Source organism: Hakea prostrata, chromosome 8 (genome assembly GCF_041222555.1).
Source record: "Hakea prostrata isolate BN-2017 chromosome 8, UWA_Hpros_2, whole genome shotgun sequence".
In the NCBI taxonomy this organism is placed as follows: domain Eukaryota; kingdom Viridiplantae; phylum Streptophyta; class Magnoliopsida; order Proteales; family Proteaceae; genus Hakea; species Hakea prostrata.
In genome coordinates this window covers 24538661-24556729 of record NC_142607.1, presented here as the reverse complement: position 1 = coordinate 24556729, position 18069 = coordinate 24538661, and the positions used below count along the sequence as shown (strand labels likewise).

Sequence of the window (18069 nt, the reverse complement as noted above, 5' to 3'; positions counted from 1 at the left end):
AGGGACATCCTAGCCAAACACCACTAAACAAACCCTATATGTCATTCAATAATTCAAAAAACTGTCGATGGACACCTTCAGAGAACATCCCATACTATCCCTCTGATGCCCAAGGACAGAAGCATCAATAGGTCACTTCCCAATTCCAAATTATACCTAAGCAATCACATGCTCAACTCCATCATACCATAAATAATTCATACATCATCATAATAGAAGTTAAGTCATAACATCGAAGTGATTCATCATATATATAAGTAACAAGAATGACTAATCATTATAATAAGAACATATATAAACACAATGTTACTGTTCTAAAGCATGTACAGTAGTCCTATGATATCCAAAAGAAATAAAGTAACTATGTTCGCTAAATTATGAATATCAAGGCATAAGCACATAGCCTATGTATTTATGGCGATAACCATCCTTACCTTAAGTTAAGTTGATGATGATCCAAGAGTCACACAAGAATGATCTAATAATAGTGTTAAGACCCTAAACAAACATAAATGAAAGATTAGAGAAGAAATCGGGAAAATAGGAGGTCAAACGGGTCAAAACGGCGAAGGATACAGTTTAGCAGCATGTTTGGTCAATGCTTCTGGTCGATGGGATTGACCAAGATAGTCTCGGGCTGCGTATAGGATTTTGGGGATTTTGGTCCAAAATCGGTCTTCCGGGGCTCGGATTGATCCGAAACTTGGAGGGATGATTAATAACAATGTAAAAACACTACCTAGCAAGTATTATCATAATCCAATGGCCCAAATGAAAACCCCCAATTTGAGACCCTATGTTCTAAAGACAAGAATCCTAGCATTCATGAGAAATCGATGTAATTGAAAGGAAAGCTAGGGAATTAGTTGGGGAATGGGTTAGGAACAAGATTACAATCATTTGCAAACCAGAAATTAGACTAATCATACTCCACATTTCAGTCTAATATAAGAAATCAAGTCGCTAAGTAAGGAATCATGGTAATGCATATGCAAGGATCAAGATGCAAGTGAGGCATAGCAAGAATGAAGGAAAATCAATGTAAATGGGAAGAGACATTCATGGCAAGGTGTTTGCAAGGTTGCAGCAGCTTGGCCATGGTCTCATCAGTAAAAAGAATGAGAGAAGTGAGTAGGATAGAGAGCAAGAGAGAGAATCATACCTTGGAAGATGATAATGGGGTCAAGAGACAATGATTAGGGGCAAGAATCCTTCACAAATACCAAGAGAGTGCTTTGAGAATCTCCACTCTCGTTCTCAGTGGCTTAGATGAGTGTAATAGGGTTCAAAACACAAGGCTAGCATGTATAGATGAAAGAATATTCCAAAAGAATCATTAACTTCAAGTCTGAGAAACTTTGGTCGATGCTCTTGGTCGATGGCATCGACCAAAGAGGATCGACCAAAGGCAGTTCAGCAGAAAACTCAACAATAGTTCAGCAACTTCGGACTGGGATTTGGAGGGCTATACTGGGTCAAATTGAGTGGGGTTTTCTCCTACAAGTCAATCAAGAAGTCTAGTTTCAGGAAATACCTTCGGATTGAACACGGGAGTTCATTTGGTACTTCAACTAATCAACCCTCTCCAATGCGCAAAATTTCACTAAACACTAACAATGTACTCAAGTAAGGGGCATCATTGTCAATGTCCATGGGTTTCGGGTCAAACACCATGTCTTCCATAAAGAGGGCCCACAAGAACTTCTTCCTTCACTTCGGAACATTGGATTTACCCTAAGGAAAAGGTCAGACATGACCTCCTAAGGCTTTCAAAGATAATAACACTGAAATCAAGGTCTAACATTAAGGTCTAACATCAAACAAGTCTTTCTTTATCTCAAGGCAAATAGGGTATCCTGGTTAGGTTTGGGCTGGATTTCACAGTTAGTCTCCCTCGATCTCTAGTAGTACATCTTGTTGCTCCTATACACAATCCATTTAGACTGAGTATGAGTAACAAAAACATATATACACATAATAGTATACTTCTAATTGGAGAGAGAGAGTTTAGAATGGTACCTTCTTCGGCTCAGTGCAATCATTAGCGTAGTGTCCCATCTTTTGGCAGTTATAACATTTGACTTTTCAAGAATCTCTATTTCTACCGCACTTGCCTCTTTGTTACTTGGTAGATTGCCCCTACTTGGTACTAGGTTCAAAACCTTAACCTGATTTCTTGCTCGCCTTGTATTTTGTGCTTAGACTGAGATGTCTTACGTTGGCCCTTTTTGGCAACACGGACTTGTTTTAGGGTCACTTCTTGGCACTCCGCCTCTAGCTCCACATAAGCAGCGACATCATTGAAAGTTTTGATATCATCATTATGGGTGAGAACCATTTTTAATTGAGCCCAGGAATCAGGTAGTGTCTTAATGACTCCTTGTACCTGTTGCTCATCTGTAAGGGTGTTCCCAGCATCATACAATTTTCTAATCATGCTTTTCATAACATTTAGGTGCTCAATATATGATATGCTCAAGGTCCTTACTCTACATATATAACTTCAATTTCATGGCTTTTAACCTAGTACTTGACATACCTCCATACTCTTGCTTTGCCTAGTCCCACATAGACTTGGCAATAGAGTATTTCTCATATACACTAATCAAGTCTTCATCCATACTACTAAGCATGAAATGGCTATCCATCAATCATTTATAAACCAAGTTTCATAGGCATTCTTCTCTTGACAGTGTTCGACAGTATTACCCATGTCGGGTTTCTTCATTTCAAAGGTTAGGAAGTCTAGGTAACCTTGTTCATTGAGCATAAATAGAATCATACAATGCCATACGTCATAGTTGGTCTCATCCAACTTACTACATCTGTCAAGGTCAGCTACTTCATATAGGTTGGCCATCACTACATTCAACAATGTGCAATAGGACATTTAGTACACATTTGAATTCTGCTCAAGAAACCCTAATTAAAATTAATAGTTTTCACACCCACACAGTAAGACCAACAACTCGCTAAACTCATAATCAAATCTCAAATGAGTGAATTGAAAAACATAATTTCAACTAGTTTCGAACAAAAAGAGGAATTTAAGATTCTACAACCATAGGATTGCGCCATCATACGGATGCACATGGGTCCCATTAAAGGAGTCCAAATTTGGTATTGAAATGACACATCGAGTCGGTATAAGATTGTAATACACAATGTGGTGGCAACCCTTTACATGGCTTCCAAAATTAAAAAAATTATTACCCTTCAAAAACATCTCATAGAATCCTAATGCAATACTACTAGGGTATACCACACCTTGAATCACTTTCAAATACAAACTCTAACGCCAATACAAAAAAAAATGTGTCACTTCACAAGCACTAAATAAGATCTCTTCCTTTAACCCAAAAAATAAAAAAATCTCTTCCCAAAAAATAAACAACATCTAAAGTCTATTTGGAAGCGATCGATTTTATGAATCCAACTGACGGAGCGAATAAAAAAAGGTTTAAACCACCACATGAGGGTACAATTGCCAATTAAAATTTTGCACATTTATTGCAGCAAAATTTTTAAATATACATCAACCATGACAATTAATTTTAACAAAAAGAAAGAAATGCACAAAAAATAGATTTCATGCAACAACATAAATTGGTTTGGATCATAATCAAATTTTCTTTTATTTTCTCTCTATAACATCTCAACCTTTTTCCATTTTTCATTTTAAAAAAATGACTATGAGTGTCAAATCAAATCTCCATAAAAAAAAAAATCAATTTGACATCATAAGAATTTTTTCCAAACCACCCAAAACAAGAGAATCCTCTTGTAAAAAACAAATTTGCCGTCCCTTCTAATAGAGAGATGGCTGAAGTCATGAAACCTCATTCCCCCCCCCCCCTAAATAATGTTCATGGTACCACGTTTCTCTCATGAAACCAAAATTTCCAAAAATTCTGTCCTTTTTTTTTTTCTTCTTAATTAATGGCCATGATTGTGACATCTCTCAATGTCGTCGCCCCATTAACATATCTCAATGTCATTTCCTCCTTTTATGTCATTATTACAAGAAAAGAGGTTACCAAAACAAATATTCCAGATTTGCAAAAATAAAAAAACGAAAAAGAAAACACATATTTAGAAACATAAAAGAAAAACACAAGAAAAATGATTCTGAAACGTGTCGTACATCTCTTTCTAGAAAATCCCTCTCTGTACTTTTTTATTTCTTTTTTAATTATTGTTACCGTTTGTATTGAATAACGGCAGATCCACAATCCATTTCTCAATAAAGTTGTAAAAGTAATAACGGCTAATCAACAATCCATTTCTCAATAAAGTTTGTATTGAATAACGGCAGAAAGATTTTTTCCTGTCGGGTTTTTTTTTAGTAAGATTTTAACGAAGTACATTATCTATTGATGGACATCCAACGGAGGGTGTCATAAATAATATTGATTTTAGATATCCATCACCCTCCAATAGACAATACTTCCTATTGAAGATCTCAACCACCTCAGCATACAATCTTGGTGATTCACATTCCCATCTTAATTGAAGATTACAGTGATCTCAACATGCAATATTGGCAGTCAATATTTCCATTCTATGCACCTTCTATCTTGGGCGGCAATCTATCTTTCCATATCAAGAATATCTTATTGTATGCAAGAATCATATATTGTATTTCTATATCAGAGTAGATGCTCCTTCTACTATAAATATGTAATGCACTCAACTGAATGAATTACTTCTGATTGATCTTGTTCTAGTTTTCTTCTTTGTCTCTGATATATTCTCTTTATTTTATAACACAATTTAGAATTTAGATCCAAACCAATTGTAGATCAAATTGATTAATCAGTTAAATTTACACAAAACATAATAGGCGTCAGGCAATTGAGCATGGATGAAATTCGACACTCAATAATGTCAATGGGAAAAAACAAAACCCATGATTCTCATCAATAAAACCCATGATTTTCATCTTAAAACAACCAACACCTAAAAACAAACCATTGTCGGTGACCCTAACTTTAACATGGCTCGGATACCAATATGGGTTCAAGATCATTTACCTTTGAGATCTTGAATGCAATAGATCTAGACACAGGAGATGCATCTTTACATCGTTGATCTGCTTTCTCGTAGGTTATTTCCACGCTTCCCAAATCGACGAACCACAATGATGGAGGTTCAAGATTAACTTCTTTCTAGAAAGAAGTCACAGAAAAAACAAGGGAGAATATTCAAATTTTTCAGTCAGTATATTTTGTATTCCATCACACTATTTATAATATTCTTTCCCTTAACCCTAATTCCTTCATTAGAGTTTCATTTAGACTCAACTAAGTGAGGGAAAATAATATTATGGTCATTTTCACGCTCAACCAAATAGAGGAGTAATTATCTAGGAATATGTAACCGCTTTGCCGCAACCTTAGGCGCAATGTGTAGTGGGTCCCACCCACTACCGTTAACAATATCAATATCAATACATGCTCTTCTATGTTATGTTGTTATTTAGAATACAATGTGCCAAGAGAAGCTGTCATTTACAAAAACAAAAAAATGATTTTCAAAAAGTTTCACAGTCGAAGCCACATTGAGTTGCTATAGCAGCAGTAGCTATACTGTTGCTTAAGGGATCAGTCCGCACCCATATCAAGGAGAAGATGGAAATAATGAGGACGGACCAGACAATTACAATAGTTGGGATACGATTTTGGCGACCTAACAAACCTTTCATGAAAGGATAGAGATGGATGATGACCCACATGGAGAAGAAAAGCTTGCCAAGGAGAGGACCCCAGTCCAGGAAGCCACTTTCTATGTCATATGCAACAGCTCCCATAATTGCTACCAAGTTTAAGATTAAGAGAGTTGTTGGTATTATCAGAAGTGATGTCCATTTGAATGAGTATAGCTCTCCAAAATCTCCATCTTCATCTGATGCTTTTGATGTCACTGTGAAGTTGGTATCAATCCCAGCAATTACTTTCAACATCCCCTGAAAGACAGCAAAGACATGTGCAGAAGTACCACCAATGACCCAAAACTGTTCGTTTCTCCACCAGTCCTCAATCGAAATCCCACTCCACTTGAGTTCCATAATTCCAGTTAAGTAAACGGATGCGAAAAACACACCGAACCATATGGTCGCAACATTACCTATCTGTGAGAGGTAATTTTTTATCAAATACATTGTCATTGTTATCCCAGAAATGTCTACTCATAAAAGGAAATCCAATGGTCAGTTTTGCACAATTAAGGAAATGTAGTCAGACATGTAAAGCATATTGAGAAAACCTTTAGAGATAGTTCACACAGAAATTTCCATTCTCCCTGAACATCTTAGTATCCAGAAGACGTCAAGCGGAATATGCAGCAACGATCCATGACAAGGGATGAATTTTTATGTGTGAGTGACAATACGTTAATGCATAAATAAAAACCATAAAAGAGATCTCGTCGAGATTTTCAACTCAATCATTAAAGCAAGACAATGTGGCTTTCAAAACCGTCGATAACCCAAATTGATCTGAGAACAAACATCTAGGTTACCTGTTCATATTTTGGATATATCTTTATGATATCTAGGTGAGGTCTCAATAATATCTTGGATATGGATATCTCAGGCACCTCGACCAGTACATGCAAGAACCAACCAATAACCACTTTCACGTAGGAAAGCACATGATATATCTCATACACACCATTGGTGCAAGTATTCAAACGTAATACTCTCACCCTCATGGCATCCTTCATAGATGCAAACTAAGCTGCGTTGCCTACACACAAGACGGTCTATAACTGTTAGAACCAATAGACCAGAGGCACAGTACAGACAGACCAATTACAGAATCAAGAAGAAACAAATATATAAATATTCTTTATGTCAGAATCACTTACCCGAATGTAGTAGAATGAGTGAAAGGAAAAAACAGCACGAAATTTCACAGAGTGAGTTGAGGTGTACGAACTGTACTTTTCCTTAAGGTATTTGAACGCCCCCTTTATGCTGCTGGGTTTGACCTTGACGTTCTTACCTCCAAGATACAACAACTCTTAGATCCGAAGGCAGCACTCCAACGGAGTCTACTTGCAAAGGAGTTCCGAAAGTAATACACACACCGAATGAAGAAAACAAAAGAAGGAATTTTCTAACACTTGATTTTCAAAATTCTGTTTTTCACAAAACGAATAGACCCTTGTTCAAAGCTTAACCTCTATCTACCGACTCGTATGGACACCTTGAGGGCTGCATATGTCGTAGGTCATCTCGGAGTTGTACGTATGATCGTCACCTCTCTCGCAAACCCAAAGCCGGGTTTTTAGATCCATGACCCCTTTCTGATCCATGACCCACGACCCACGTCCCCAAGTCCCAGTCCCATCATAGACAACTTAATATTTATAAATAATATTAGGTGCCCCATGGCTTGGTTAGACTAGGTCTCGGACCACTACCCAACAACGCCCGACTTGGTCCGCTCGTTGCATCGCGTGATCCACACTAGCTCTCTACCGATACACCCCACTTGGAGCTATATCGATTATATAATCATATAATCATTAGCTCCATCCGATGTGGGACTAAACGCATATGGTAATCTAAATCACCTAATATACATCCAGAAGAGTCCTATAGAAACAAGAGTCCTAAAACAAAACTAGGGAGATAGAGTTTTAATGATTTTGAAACTTATCTAAATAGTATATTATATTATATTATATATTTTTAAAACAAAATCCAACAATCCCCCACAAGTTTCAAAATATCAGTAAAACGAAGAGGTGCTGTATAAATTTTGACTTAGTAGGACACATCGTTGGAGGTGTCTTCTGGACTTGAACCTACACTAGGTCTGATGAACTACGCTACAGAGTATGGGTGAAGTCAGACTTCTTGAACCCTTCCTCTTCATCATAGCTGGCTAGCTCACCATCCATGTCCCACTAGTCGCGTCCGTATCTCCCGAAATATATCAATGGGACATTCTAGGCCCTATCCCCTATCTTGGTCTCATGAGTGTTTAAAGAGTTCACCTTAAAACTCTTATCGAGGGCGGCCACACCCTCTACACTCACTTAGGTTAGCCCGATGCACACCACAGTTAATACACCCCCACATTTCGTAGGATTTGGCTAATTAAGAGCCCACTACTCAACCTCTTACATTGTGGTGGTACTACTTTACCATCTAACCAGAATGAGCAAAACAATAGTAGTACTAAACGGTCCCCTCGTGACTTCGTTTTACCCTTTGAACCTAATTCGGGGTTAAAACCTCTTCACATAGGTTGGGTGTCCATCACAAGACCTTCGACATAGGCCTCACGCTCATTCCTTTAGATGCTTCATTAATTAATGAAGTTGGCAATGCCTTTGTGAACATGTCCGCTAAGTTCTTTTCAGACTTTACGAAATCGATAGCTATCGTTCCTTCACTTATGTATTGCCTAACCAAATTGTGTCTCAGCCGAATATGTCTCCTTTTTCCGTTATATACACGATTTTTAGCCTTAGCTATTGCTGCCATGTTATCACAGTGAAGTGATATCGAGGGCATTGGTTTGTGCCATAACGGAATATCAGCCATAAAACTCCGAGCCATTCTCGCCGGTTCCCCGCTTCTCTAAGGCTACGAATTCAGCTTCCATTGTGGAGCTAGTTCCACAAGATTGCTTAACAGATTTCCGGATATTGCTCCACCGCCAAGTGTGAATACATATCCACTTGTTGCTAATGACTCATTGGTATCGGAGATCCAATTTGCATCGCAATATCCTTCTAGTACAGCAGGATTCCCACTGTAACATAGACTATAAGTCACTGTTCCCTTTAGATACCGTAATAATCTATTAATGGCAATCCAATGCTGTAATCCGGGATTGTGAGTATATTGACTCAACTTCCCAACTGCTAAAGCAATATCCGGTCTAGTCGTTCATCAAGTCGAACAACCGATAATCTGGGAGTACGTTTCGGTTACCGGATCTCCCAAATTCTTTTAAGATGACAAGTTGTTTCAAATGGTGTCTTGTCCGCTTTCTCATCCCGTAATTATACTTCTTGAGCAAGTTCTCAACATAGTGTGCTTGAGATAATATTATCTCCTCATTCTTTCGGATAATCTTGATTCCAAGAATAACATCCGCTTCACCCATGTCTTTTGTGTCAAATTTTGACATTAAAAGTTTCTTAGTTTGTTGCACTATGTCCAAATTTGTTCCCATTATGAGCATGTCATCTACATATACCAAGATAAACACACCTTTACCTTGATGGAACCTCTTGTATAAACATCTTTCCACATCGTTTACCAGAAAGCCACTAGCTAGAAGTATTGTATCTAGCTTTTCATGCCACTGTTTGGGCGCTTGTTTCAAACCATATAATGATTTTTTGAGCTTGCATACCTTCTGCTCTTGGCCAGGTACTACACAACCTTCAGGTTGTCTTATATAGATTTCTTCTTCTAAGTCACCATTTAGAAAAGCTGTTTTTACATCCATTTGGTGAATAACCAACTTGTAAATGGATGCAAGAGCTATCATTATCCTTCGGAGTGATCCTTGCTACTGGAGCAAAAGTGTCAAAGTAATCAATGTTTTGCTTCGTTTAAAGCCTTTAACTACTAGTCTTGCCTTATACTTATCAAGTGATCCATCCGCCTTTAATTTCTTGCGGAATATCCACTTAGTGTCTAAGATTTTAGAACCTCGAGGGAGTTCAACCAACTCCCAAGTGTGATTGGAAATGATTGAGTCCAACTCACTTTTGATGGCTTCTTTCCGAAACAGATCTGTTGATGTCCCGCTTCCCTATACGAAAAGGATCCTTATCTATTAGATAAGCCAACCAAGTTGGATTATCATCTATTGAGTAGACTATCCAATCATTTCCAAAGTGTTTAGAAGTCCTTTGTCTTTTACCTCTCGAAGGTTGCTCGAACCTTCACCACTTGATAAGTGATCATCATTTTCTATTTGATCACTAGCAACTTCTTTGCCAATTCCTTTCTTTGACCGACCGGACTCACCACTAACTCCCTTTTCTTGTATTAAAGGCAACTTAAAAGGTAAGATATTCTCAAAAAATTCTGCATCCCTAGATTCTGTTATGTCCCCTTCTTCACATATTCCATCTAAGGTCTTAAGGACCATAAATCTATATGCTGAACTATGTTTTGCATACCCAATAAATACGCAATCGAAAGTCTTTGGTCCTACTTTCCTTTTCTTTGGTACAGGTATTGCTACCTTAGCCAAACAGCCCCAGATTCTTAAATATTTAAGATTGGGTTTTCTATTAAACCATTGTTCATAGGGAATCATACCAGTACTTTTGTGAGGTATACGATTTAGAATGACACAAGCTGTTTGTTGGATTTTGTTTTAAAAATATATAATATAATATAATATACTATATAGATAAGTTTCAAAATCATTAAAACTCTATCTCCCTAGTTTTGTTTTAGGACTCTTGTTTCTATAGGACTCTTCTGGATGTATATTAGGTGATTTAGATTACCATATGCATTTAGTCCCACATCGGATGGAGCTAATGATTATATGATTATATAATCGTATATAGCTCCTAAGTGGGGTGTATGCTGGTAGAGAGCTATGTGTGGATCACGCGTATGCAACGAGCTGGACCAAGTCGGGCGTTGTTGCGGTAGTGGTCCGTAGACCCTAGTCTAACCAAGCCATGGGGCACCTTAATATTATTTATATAATATTAAGTTGTCTATGATGGGACTTGGGACTTGGGGACGTGGGTCGTGGGTCATGGATCTAGAAAGCGGGTCATGGATCTAAAAAACCCGGCTTTGGGTTTTGCAGTAGAGGAGAGGTGACTGATCATACAGTCACAACTCTCTGCAGATGACCTTACGTACATATGCAGCCCTCTGAAGGTGTCCATACGAGTCAGTAAATAGAGGTTAAGCTTTGAACAAGGGTCTATTCCGTTTTTGTGAAAAACAGAATTTTGAAAATCTAGTGTTAGAAAATTCCTTCTTTTGTTTTCTTCATTCGGTGCTGTGTATTACTTTCGGAACTCCTTTGCAAGTAGACTCCGTTGGAGTGCTGCCTTCGGATCTAAGAGTTGTTGTATCTTGGAGGTAAGAACGTCAAGGTCAAACCCAGCAGCATAAAGGGGGCGTTCAAATACCTTAAGGAAAAGTACAGTTCGTACACCTCAACTCACTCTGTGAAATTTCGTGCTGTTTTTTCCTTTCGCTCATTCTACTACATTCGGGTAAGTGATTCTGACATAAAGAATATTTATATATTTGTTTCTTCTTGATTCTGTAATTGGTCTGTCTGTACTGTGCCTCTGGTCTATTGGTTCTAACAATCTTAAGGTATTAGAAACACAGTATAAGACATGGCCAGTGACAAGGAGACACCCACTGTTGATTCAATGGCCTCTGGCAAAGATCCTCCTGACAGTGTCGTTTCAAACACACAAGGTGTCATCCCAGTCCTGCAAACCAATGATTCTGTTCCAACGAATGTTATCCCACCAGTGCATGTATTGAGGTCTTCTATAGACCACATGCGGATTATGTCAGAATTTGACAAGATAGACCAATTCGTTGGTCAGAATTTTAAAAGGTGGAAACAGATGATGCTGTTCGCTCTGACCCAAATAGGGGTCGTTTTTGCTTTGACAGAGCCAAAGGTGGTATGTTAAAGCGGTTAAAGACCCAAGTTCCCTAACTGGGTCCCACACCTACCTTGATGATAATCTCATCTCTTGGTCCTCTAAGAAGAGCAACCTACTGCCTTGTATCCGAAAGGTGCAAAAGCAGAGTACAATGCACTCAGGATCTGCATATAGCCATTTCACAACCGTTTCAGGTACATGTCTATCATCTACTCTGATGTGTCCTAACCAAGTTCTCCACCCTCGAACCAAGCATGTTTAGGTGGATTACCAATTTTCGGATTATCTAGCTCTCAACAAGAAAACCCAAACGTGAGACGTCTAGGTGAACCTTCTTAATCTATTGACAAGATAGTAGACGTCTTTACCAAAGGGCTCTCCTTAACCGCATTCCAACCATGGAACGAAAATTCGTTCATCTCTCCCGGTTCGCTGGTCAGCGAACCGGGCGAAATGGCGAAATCTCGCTGATATCTCGGCAAGATTTTGCTAAGTTTTCGTTCAAACTTCAAAATTCAAATATCAAATTAAAAATATTAGAAGGGTAAAACTCTTTTGACTTTTCTATACACGTTAATACAAATCCCATTTATGATTTATAAAACTTTCACGCAGCCCAAAACGAACAATTAATGCCATAGTTAGTCTTCATCACTTGTATTTTATTCTTTCTCTTTCTATCTTCTTCTTCTTTCACTTTCCGGCAAAATTAGCAGCAGTTGTCTTCTCTTTTCTTTTTCTTTTTCTTTCTTTCTTCTTCTTTTCCTTTCCGGCGAAATTAGCAGTGGCCGGTACTGCTCGTCTTTTGTTTTTTTTTTCTTTCTCTTTCTTTCTTCTTCTTCTCCTTCTCCATTCTGGCGAAAATAGCAGCTGCTCCTTCAACGAACCAACAATGATGAAGATAAATGGGTTTTGAATAAGATAAATAGGACTCATACGGTCCTACCCACCTCAGACTCTCAGAGCACAAAGCAAAAAGCTAAGAAGATCGTCAACGAAGAAAAAAAAAAAAAGAAAAGGGGTTTAGAAATTTCGCCGGATATCGACAGTTTCGCCGGAAATCGCAGTTTCGCCCGGAAAATCGTCGATTTTCCAGCGAAATGTTGAACATTTCGGTTTCAATGGGTTTTTTATTTCGCCCATTGGCAAAACTGGCAAATTTCGCCGAACTTACGTTCCATGATTCCAACAGAACAGGACTAAACTTACGTGGCTATCACCTCATAACTTGAGGGGAAAGATAGACCGAGTTAAACGTGAGACTCACGTTTAAATTCAAACTTTTAAATTTGATAATCATCACTTACAAGTTACAACAAGCCTAGTAGAACGTGTTCTCTAACGTTTTTCAGTCACACAAAACTACAAAAGAGTGGGATGGGATCCACATGAAACCCACTGAAATTCTTACCTATGAATTTTTTTTTAATATTTACATGTGAGTCCCACCACTATTATGTAGTACAATCACATTACGGGAGCACATTATTCCCGTGACAGAGGTGATCTAGACTTTTTTTTTAATACTCCTTCGTGCTATACACCACTATCCCTTATAGAAGTACTCAACCATGTACATCACCCATATGATAAATTAAACCACTACTTACACCAATGTAAGCACTATGAAACTCGTTAAGGTAACACTCAAATAAGATAATCACAGACCAAGAAAATGGAATGACACAAGAAGCATATAGGTGATCTGACAATATTGTTGCATACCTGTGGGATGATGAATTTCCCAGTAAGAAGGCAAATTGCAGGAAGTGTACAATAGGCAATTAACGGAAAGGAGGTAAGTGGGTAAACGGTCGTATTTATGTAGGCAATTCTCTGCAATAGCTTCAATCTTCCACCATAACTATACCAAATGGGGCAATGCTTGCTGAAAAGAATTTCGATCGACCCCAATGCCCATCTGAGAACCTGATGCAGACGATCTGAAAGATTGAGAGGTGCAGATCCCTTAAATGCTGGGCGGTCCGGCATGCAATAAATTGAACTCCATCCACGGGCATGCATCTTAAGCCCCGTTAAGATATCCTCAGTTACAGAACCATATATCCACCCAACCTGAATTAGAAAAAAGGAGGTAATAAAACATAAGATATCCATTGTTTAAAAAATTTGTAGTGAGTTAGGAAAAAAGTGACGTGAAAAAAATAACTAATGATGCATTAACATAACATTTACTTTTTCCTCGTCTTTTTTAAAATTACTACATATTTAGTGAAACTTTGTAGAAAAATGAGTGACATAATAAAAGCATCACATTTGCAACTTTTCCAGAAAATCATTTTCCTGCTTTTCTATCCACTCCCACTCCCACTCCCACTACGAATGTGTCTCACGTGTTTATTTTTCACATCAGTTTTTATCTTGTAAATAAACAATGCCTGAAAGAGCAAGCTTTATCATGTTCTAAGAAAATATAGATGTGCTAGGGAATTTGGCTTACCTCTTTGCCCCATTCAGTCTTGCCTTCATAACTGCAGCTAATGACATGGATTGCTTCTTTTAGCAACAATGCAGGATTTTGTTTTGGTGGGATGCCTCCATCTTTCAAGAGGGTAGCGTTAATAAAAGCACTCGAGCGACCGAATCGCTTCTTTAAGCCTTTTCGAGGCATAATATCTGATATCCCATCATCATAACCTGAAGAATATCGATAGATGTAATAGACATGTCAGGCCAAATATATCAATAGAGTGCCCCCGTCACTTGTCGACCACAGATTACAGGGGGCCTCAGAATACTCGTGATGGGTCCCACTTTTTAAAAATTTTGTATTATTTTAACTTGTGGGCCCCATATATTTGTGATTATAAAGCCTCAGTGGAGTACCCATGAGAGATGATCCATACTCTATTCAGAAGCCACACCCAATGCATAAGGTTCTTCATTTAACAGGTTTGGGAGGATCAAATGTATCCAACCTTTAAACCCCGAAGCATTAGCTTGGGGTATATATATATATATATATATTAAGATTGTTTACAAGTACCTTCTACGCCCTCTTCAATGGCTTCCAAGTTGAAAATAGAACTTTGAGACTCGGTTCGTATCTTTGCTAGCTTCTTAATATTGTATGTTTTGTTCGAAAACCAGTCCATCATCTTTCTTGAACAACCGCAAATCTTCACTATGATGTTTGGTTCCAAGTCGGCCTTTGTTAACATAGGATCATTCCCATATAGAGCTTGTCTGTTGAAGCAGCACCCTGTTCCAACATAGACTGGACCTTGGATGCCATCTAAACCCCTCAAGTTGACCTGTAGATTAGATAGAAAATAGAATCAATTTCCTTAACCATGATAAATGCACATAAAAAGCCTTTTTTTTTTTTTTTTGTTGATATTGAACATATAAAACACGAATCTGTACATCAAAGAAGACGACGTTGCGGTTGGCATATCTATCGCTCCGATCAATCCCATCGAATCGTTGTGGGAACTGAACATAACAAGTTTTCTTCCTCAGCACAGGATCCATGAAGAAACACATGGCTTCACGTAGAGCTTTGCTGTTATTGATGTAGTGATCACAATCAAGATTCAGAATGTAGGCACCATTAGTCAGGACAGCAGATACTCTAATCTGAAATTACAAGATAAATCCATGTTATGGTCTAGAGTAAAAAGGGAAAAAGAAAAATTAGTCGTGTGCTAAGTATGGGTGGGGCTGCATCTTTTACATGGGAAAGCGTAATTGATATATGGATGATCCAATTTTTTTTTTTTTTGGGTAAAAGGTCGATTTTATTAAAAAGGGAAAGGAAAACTTTATATCTACCAACAAAGCATAAAAATGACCCTTATATTATCAAAGGGCCAACAAAATTCCAACTTGCAATGGAGATAAAAAGAATCTATATCTTGGAATACCATTGGCATCCTTTCCAGCTAGAAAATCTTAAATTAGATTTGCATTTTCAAAACAATGAGAAAATTTTCATTTGATGCCTTAAAAATAACTTTGTAGTGTGATGCATCAAATTCTGTTAAGCCGCTGGACTTCTTGATGTATCTTGCAAAAGAGAGTTAGACGTGGTCCGACCGTGGGGACGGAAGGCCACCTCCGAAGCTTAAGTCAGTAACTAGACTGATCACAAAGGCTCTGGCTAATTACAGAGCATAAGAATAATGAATGCGTAATTGGGAAACGATTCAAATACCTGGGAGGTAGTACGTTCTTGGTTTATATAGATTTTACCTCTAATCTTCGACGGTCGAATGAATTCTCGATCTGCTTTGGTGGCTGTTTGATCTTAGGGTTTTTCCCTAGATATTCGGGGCCGTAACCAGTTTCCGATCTCGTCATGATCCTTTCACCGCTTTGCTGATAGAGGTCTTTAAAATCAAGTTCTCGTACCGCAAAGTTCGGGAAGCCATAACGGATTGTTAACTAGAAGACGACACCTTTATGATTGATTCATTAGGTCTTGATAGGCCCTAGTCCCGGTTCGACCGGGCCTGATAAGGTGATCCCGATTTGACGGGTTCAATGCAATTTATATCGTATCATTTGCCCCACAGGCCAAACCTTCGGACAACATTGCGGAATGTTTGGTCTGGATCGGGATGTTCATCGAATGTGAGTGAGTACGGGTCATCTCCGATGGCCAAAATATCTTTGCATTTAATGCCCCTGACATCTTTTTCCAGCGGGGTGCCATCGAAATGTTCCGACGCCTTGTTTTTCATGTGTTATGGGCCACGTGTTGACTGAAGAAGCATGCACATTACCTCCTACTGTCCAAACCGTCGTGTCCTGAATTTTTATCATCATGGCGAGGGTTTTGAACCGTAAAGGGTTACAAGCCATCGATGGTTTACAATATTGGACGTTTAGATTCTCTCCCTTTGAATCGGTGCGTGCTCCTATCCGCCAATAGGATTCATCCTTAATTTCTTTTGTATTTTGAATCTATAAAAGATTCTTTCTTCTTCATTTCATCTTTTCACTTCCCCGCGTTTCTTCAGCAAAGCTTTCGCTTTGCGTCTTTCCAATTCCAAACTATAATCCAAGCTTTATCTTTAGCTCTCTTCACAAGTAAGTTTTTCTTCTCCTTACTTTCGCTTTTTCCTTTTCATTCCAACTTCTCCTTGTTCCGTATTTTTTTCTTTCCAATATGGGTAGTGGTGAAACCTCAAGCGATGACTCTGTCTCTCGTATGGTTTCGGGAAGAGATTCTGCTGAACAGAGATCTCCCACAGTTTTGTTGAACTTTCTGGTGATCGAGACTATAGAGTGTCTGATGAATGGATTCAATCCATCCTTGTCGCCCCTAGGGATCCTCCTGGTAATGCCCCATTAACTTGAGGAATTTCCTCGAAGAGGAGGAAAGCTACTAAGAAGCCTACGTCCGGGAGCTCCCGGCCTTCCAAGCGTCCTTCCACTGGGCCCTCGGATATCAAGTCTTCAGTTTGTCCGGCAGATGTTACCAAGCTTTACTCTAATTATTCAATCCCTGTTTCTTGTTATCTTCGTGTCCCGAATGATAATGAGAGGGCTTACTCTTACTCCCCTGGAGAATTTTCTCTCTATGATGATACCTTCAAGAGTGGGGTTCGGATCCCGTTTTACTCCCCTGTTATTGCTGAAATCCTTACCCATTGGGGAATCTGTCCGGAGATGCTTCTCCCTAATAGTTGGAGACTCATCATTGGTTATCTGGGGCTCTGCCGTGATCTCGGGCTGACCCCTTCCTTGGGCATTTTTCGCCATTTTCATGTTCTAAACAAGTCGAACCCCCCTGGAAGGGTTTTTTTTTTCTAAGCGCTCAAAGGTTAATCTGAAATGGGATGGGGGAATCCTTGTAGAAGGTACCTGTCCCTCCAATAATAAGGGGTGGCGAAAGAAATTTGTCTTCTGTAAGGTTCCCGATTCCAATCTCGAATTTCCGATGAAATGGAACCTTAGGGATTCTTATACAAAGATCAACCGTTTGGTGGTCCCTTCCGATCGCGATATTGAGGCAATTCGGGTTATCAAAGCCATTTCCTGGCGTTCTGAAATCCATGGTCATGCCATGGAGTACGAAGCAGTCCTTCTCTACTGGGTTTGAGCCATGGTGAGTGCTCAAAAACCTTTTGCTTTCTTCCTTTGTAAGCATATTTATGATCTTGTAGTGACGGGTCTTTTGTTGCCATGCAGTGCCTCCTAAGTTCGATCGTCGTGCTATTAAGTCATTGGCCCAACAAGGGTTTGCTGCTGCTGAGGAGAGAGTTCCTCGTACGGTTAGAGGAGATGCTCCCGAAAGTGCCCCGTCCCCAAGGAAAGCTTCTTCCGTGGCCGTCCCTAGGGGGTAATTCCCCCGAAGGGTCTCCTGAGAACAAGGCAAGACCATGCTGCCAAGGGGAAAGGGCCACTGGAAATTGAGGAGTCCACTCATGATGATGCCGCTCTTGTCCTAAGGAAGTGGGACCTGAT

The 18069-nt window shown here is 39.0% G+C and overlaps 1 protein-coding gene across 1 annotated transcript in view; it reads right to left on the bottom strand.

Annotated features, from left to right (window-relative positions):
* Nucleotides 1-5444: 5444 nt before the first annotated feature.
* LOC149007456 (putative cellulose synthase A catalytic subunit 1 [UDP-forming]) overlaps nucleotides 5445-18069 on the bottom strand; it is a 51629-nt gene continuing 39004 nt past the window's right edge. The window contains exons 10-14 of the mRNA XM_089167069.1: nucleotides 15022-15234; nucleotides 14642-14909; nucleotides 14096-14292; nucleotides 13360-13710; nucleotides 5445-6130 (exon numbers count right to left, since the gene is read on the bottom strand). Of these exons, the coding sequence (XP_089023195.1) occupies nucleotides 5534-6130; nucleotides 13360-13710; nucleotides 14096-14292; nucleotides 14642-14909; nucleotides 15022-15234 (1626 nt within the window). The 3' untranslated portion in view covers nucleotides 5445-5533. The remainder of the gene's footprint in view (nucleotides 6131-13359; nucleotides 13711-14095; nucleotides 14293-14641; nucleotides 14910-15021; nucleotides 15235-18069) is intronic.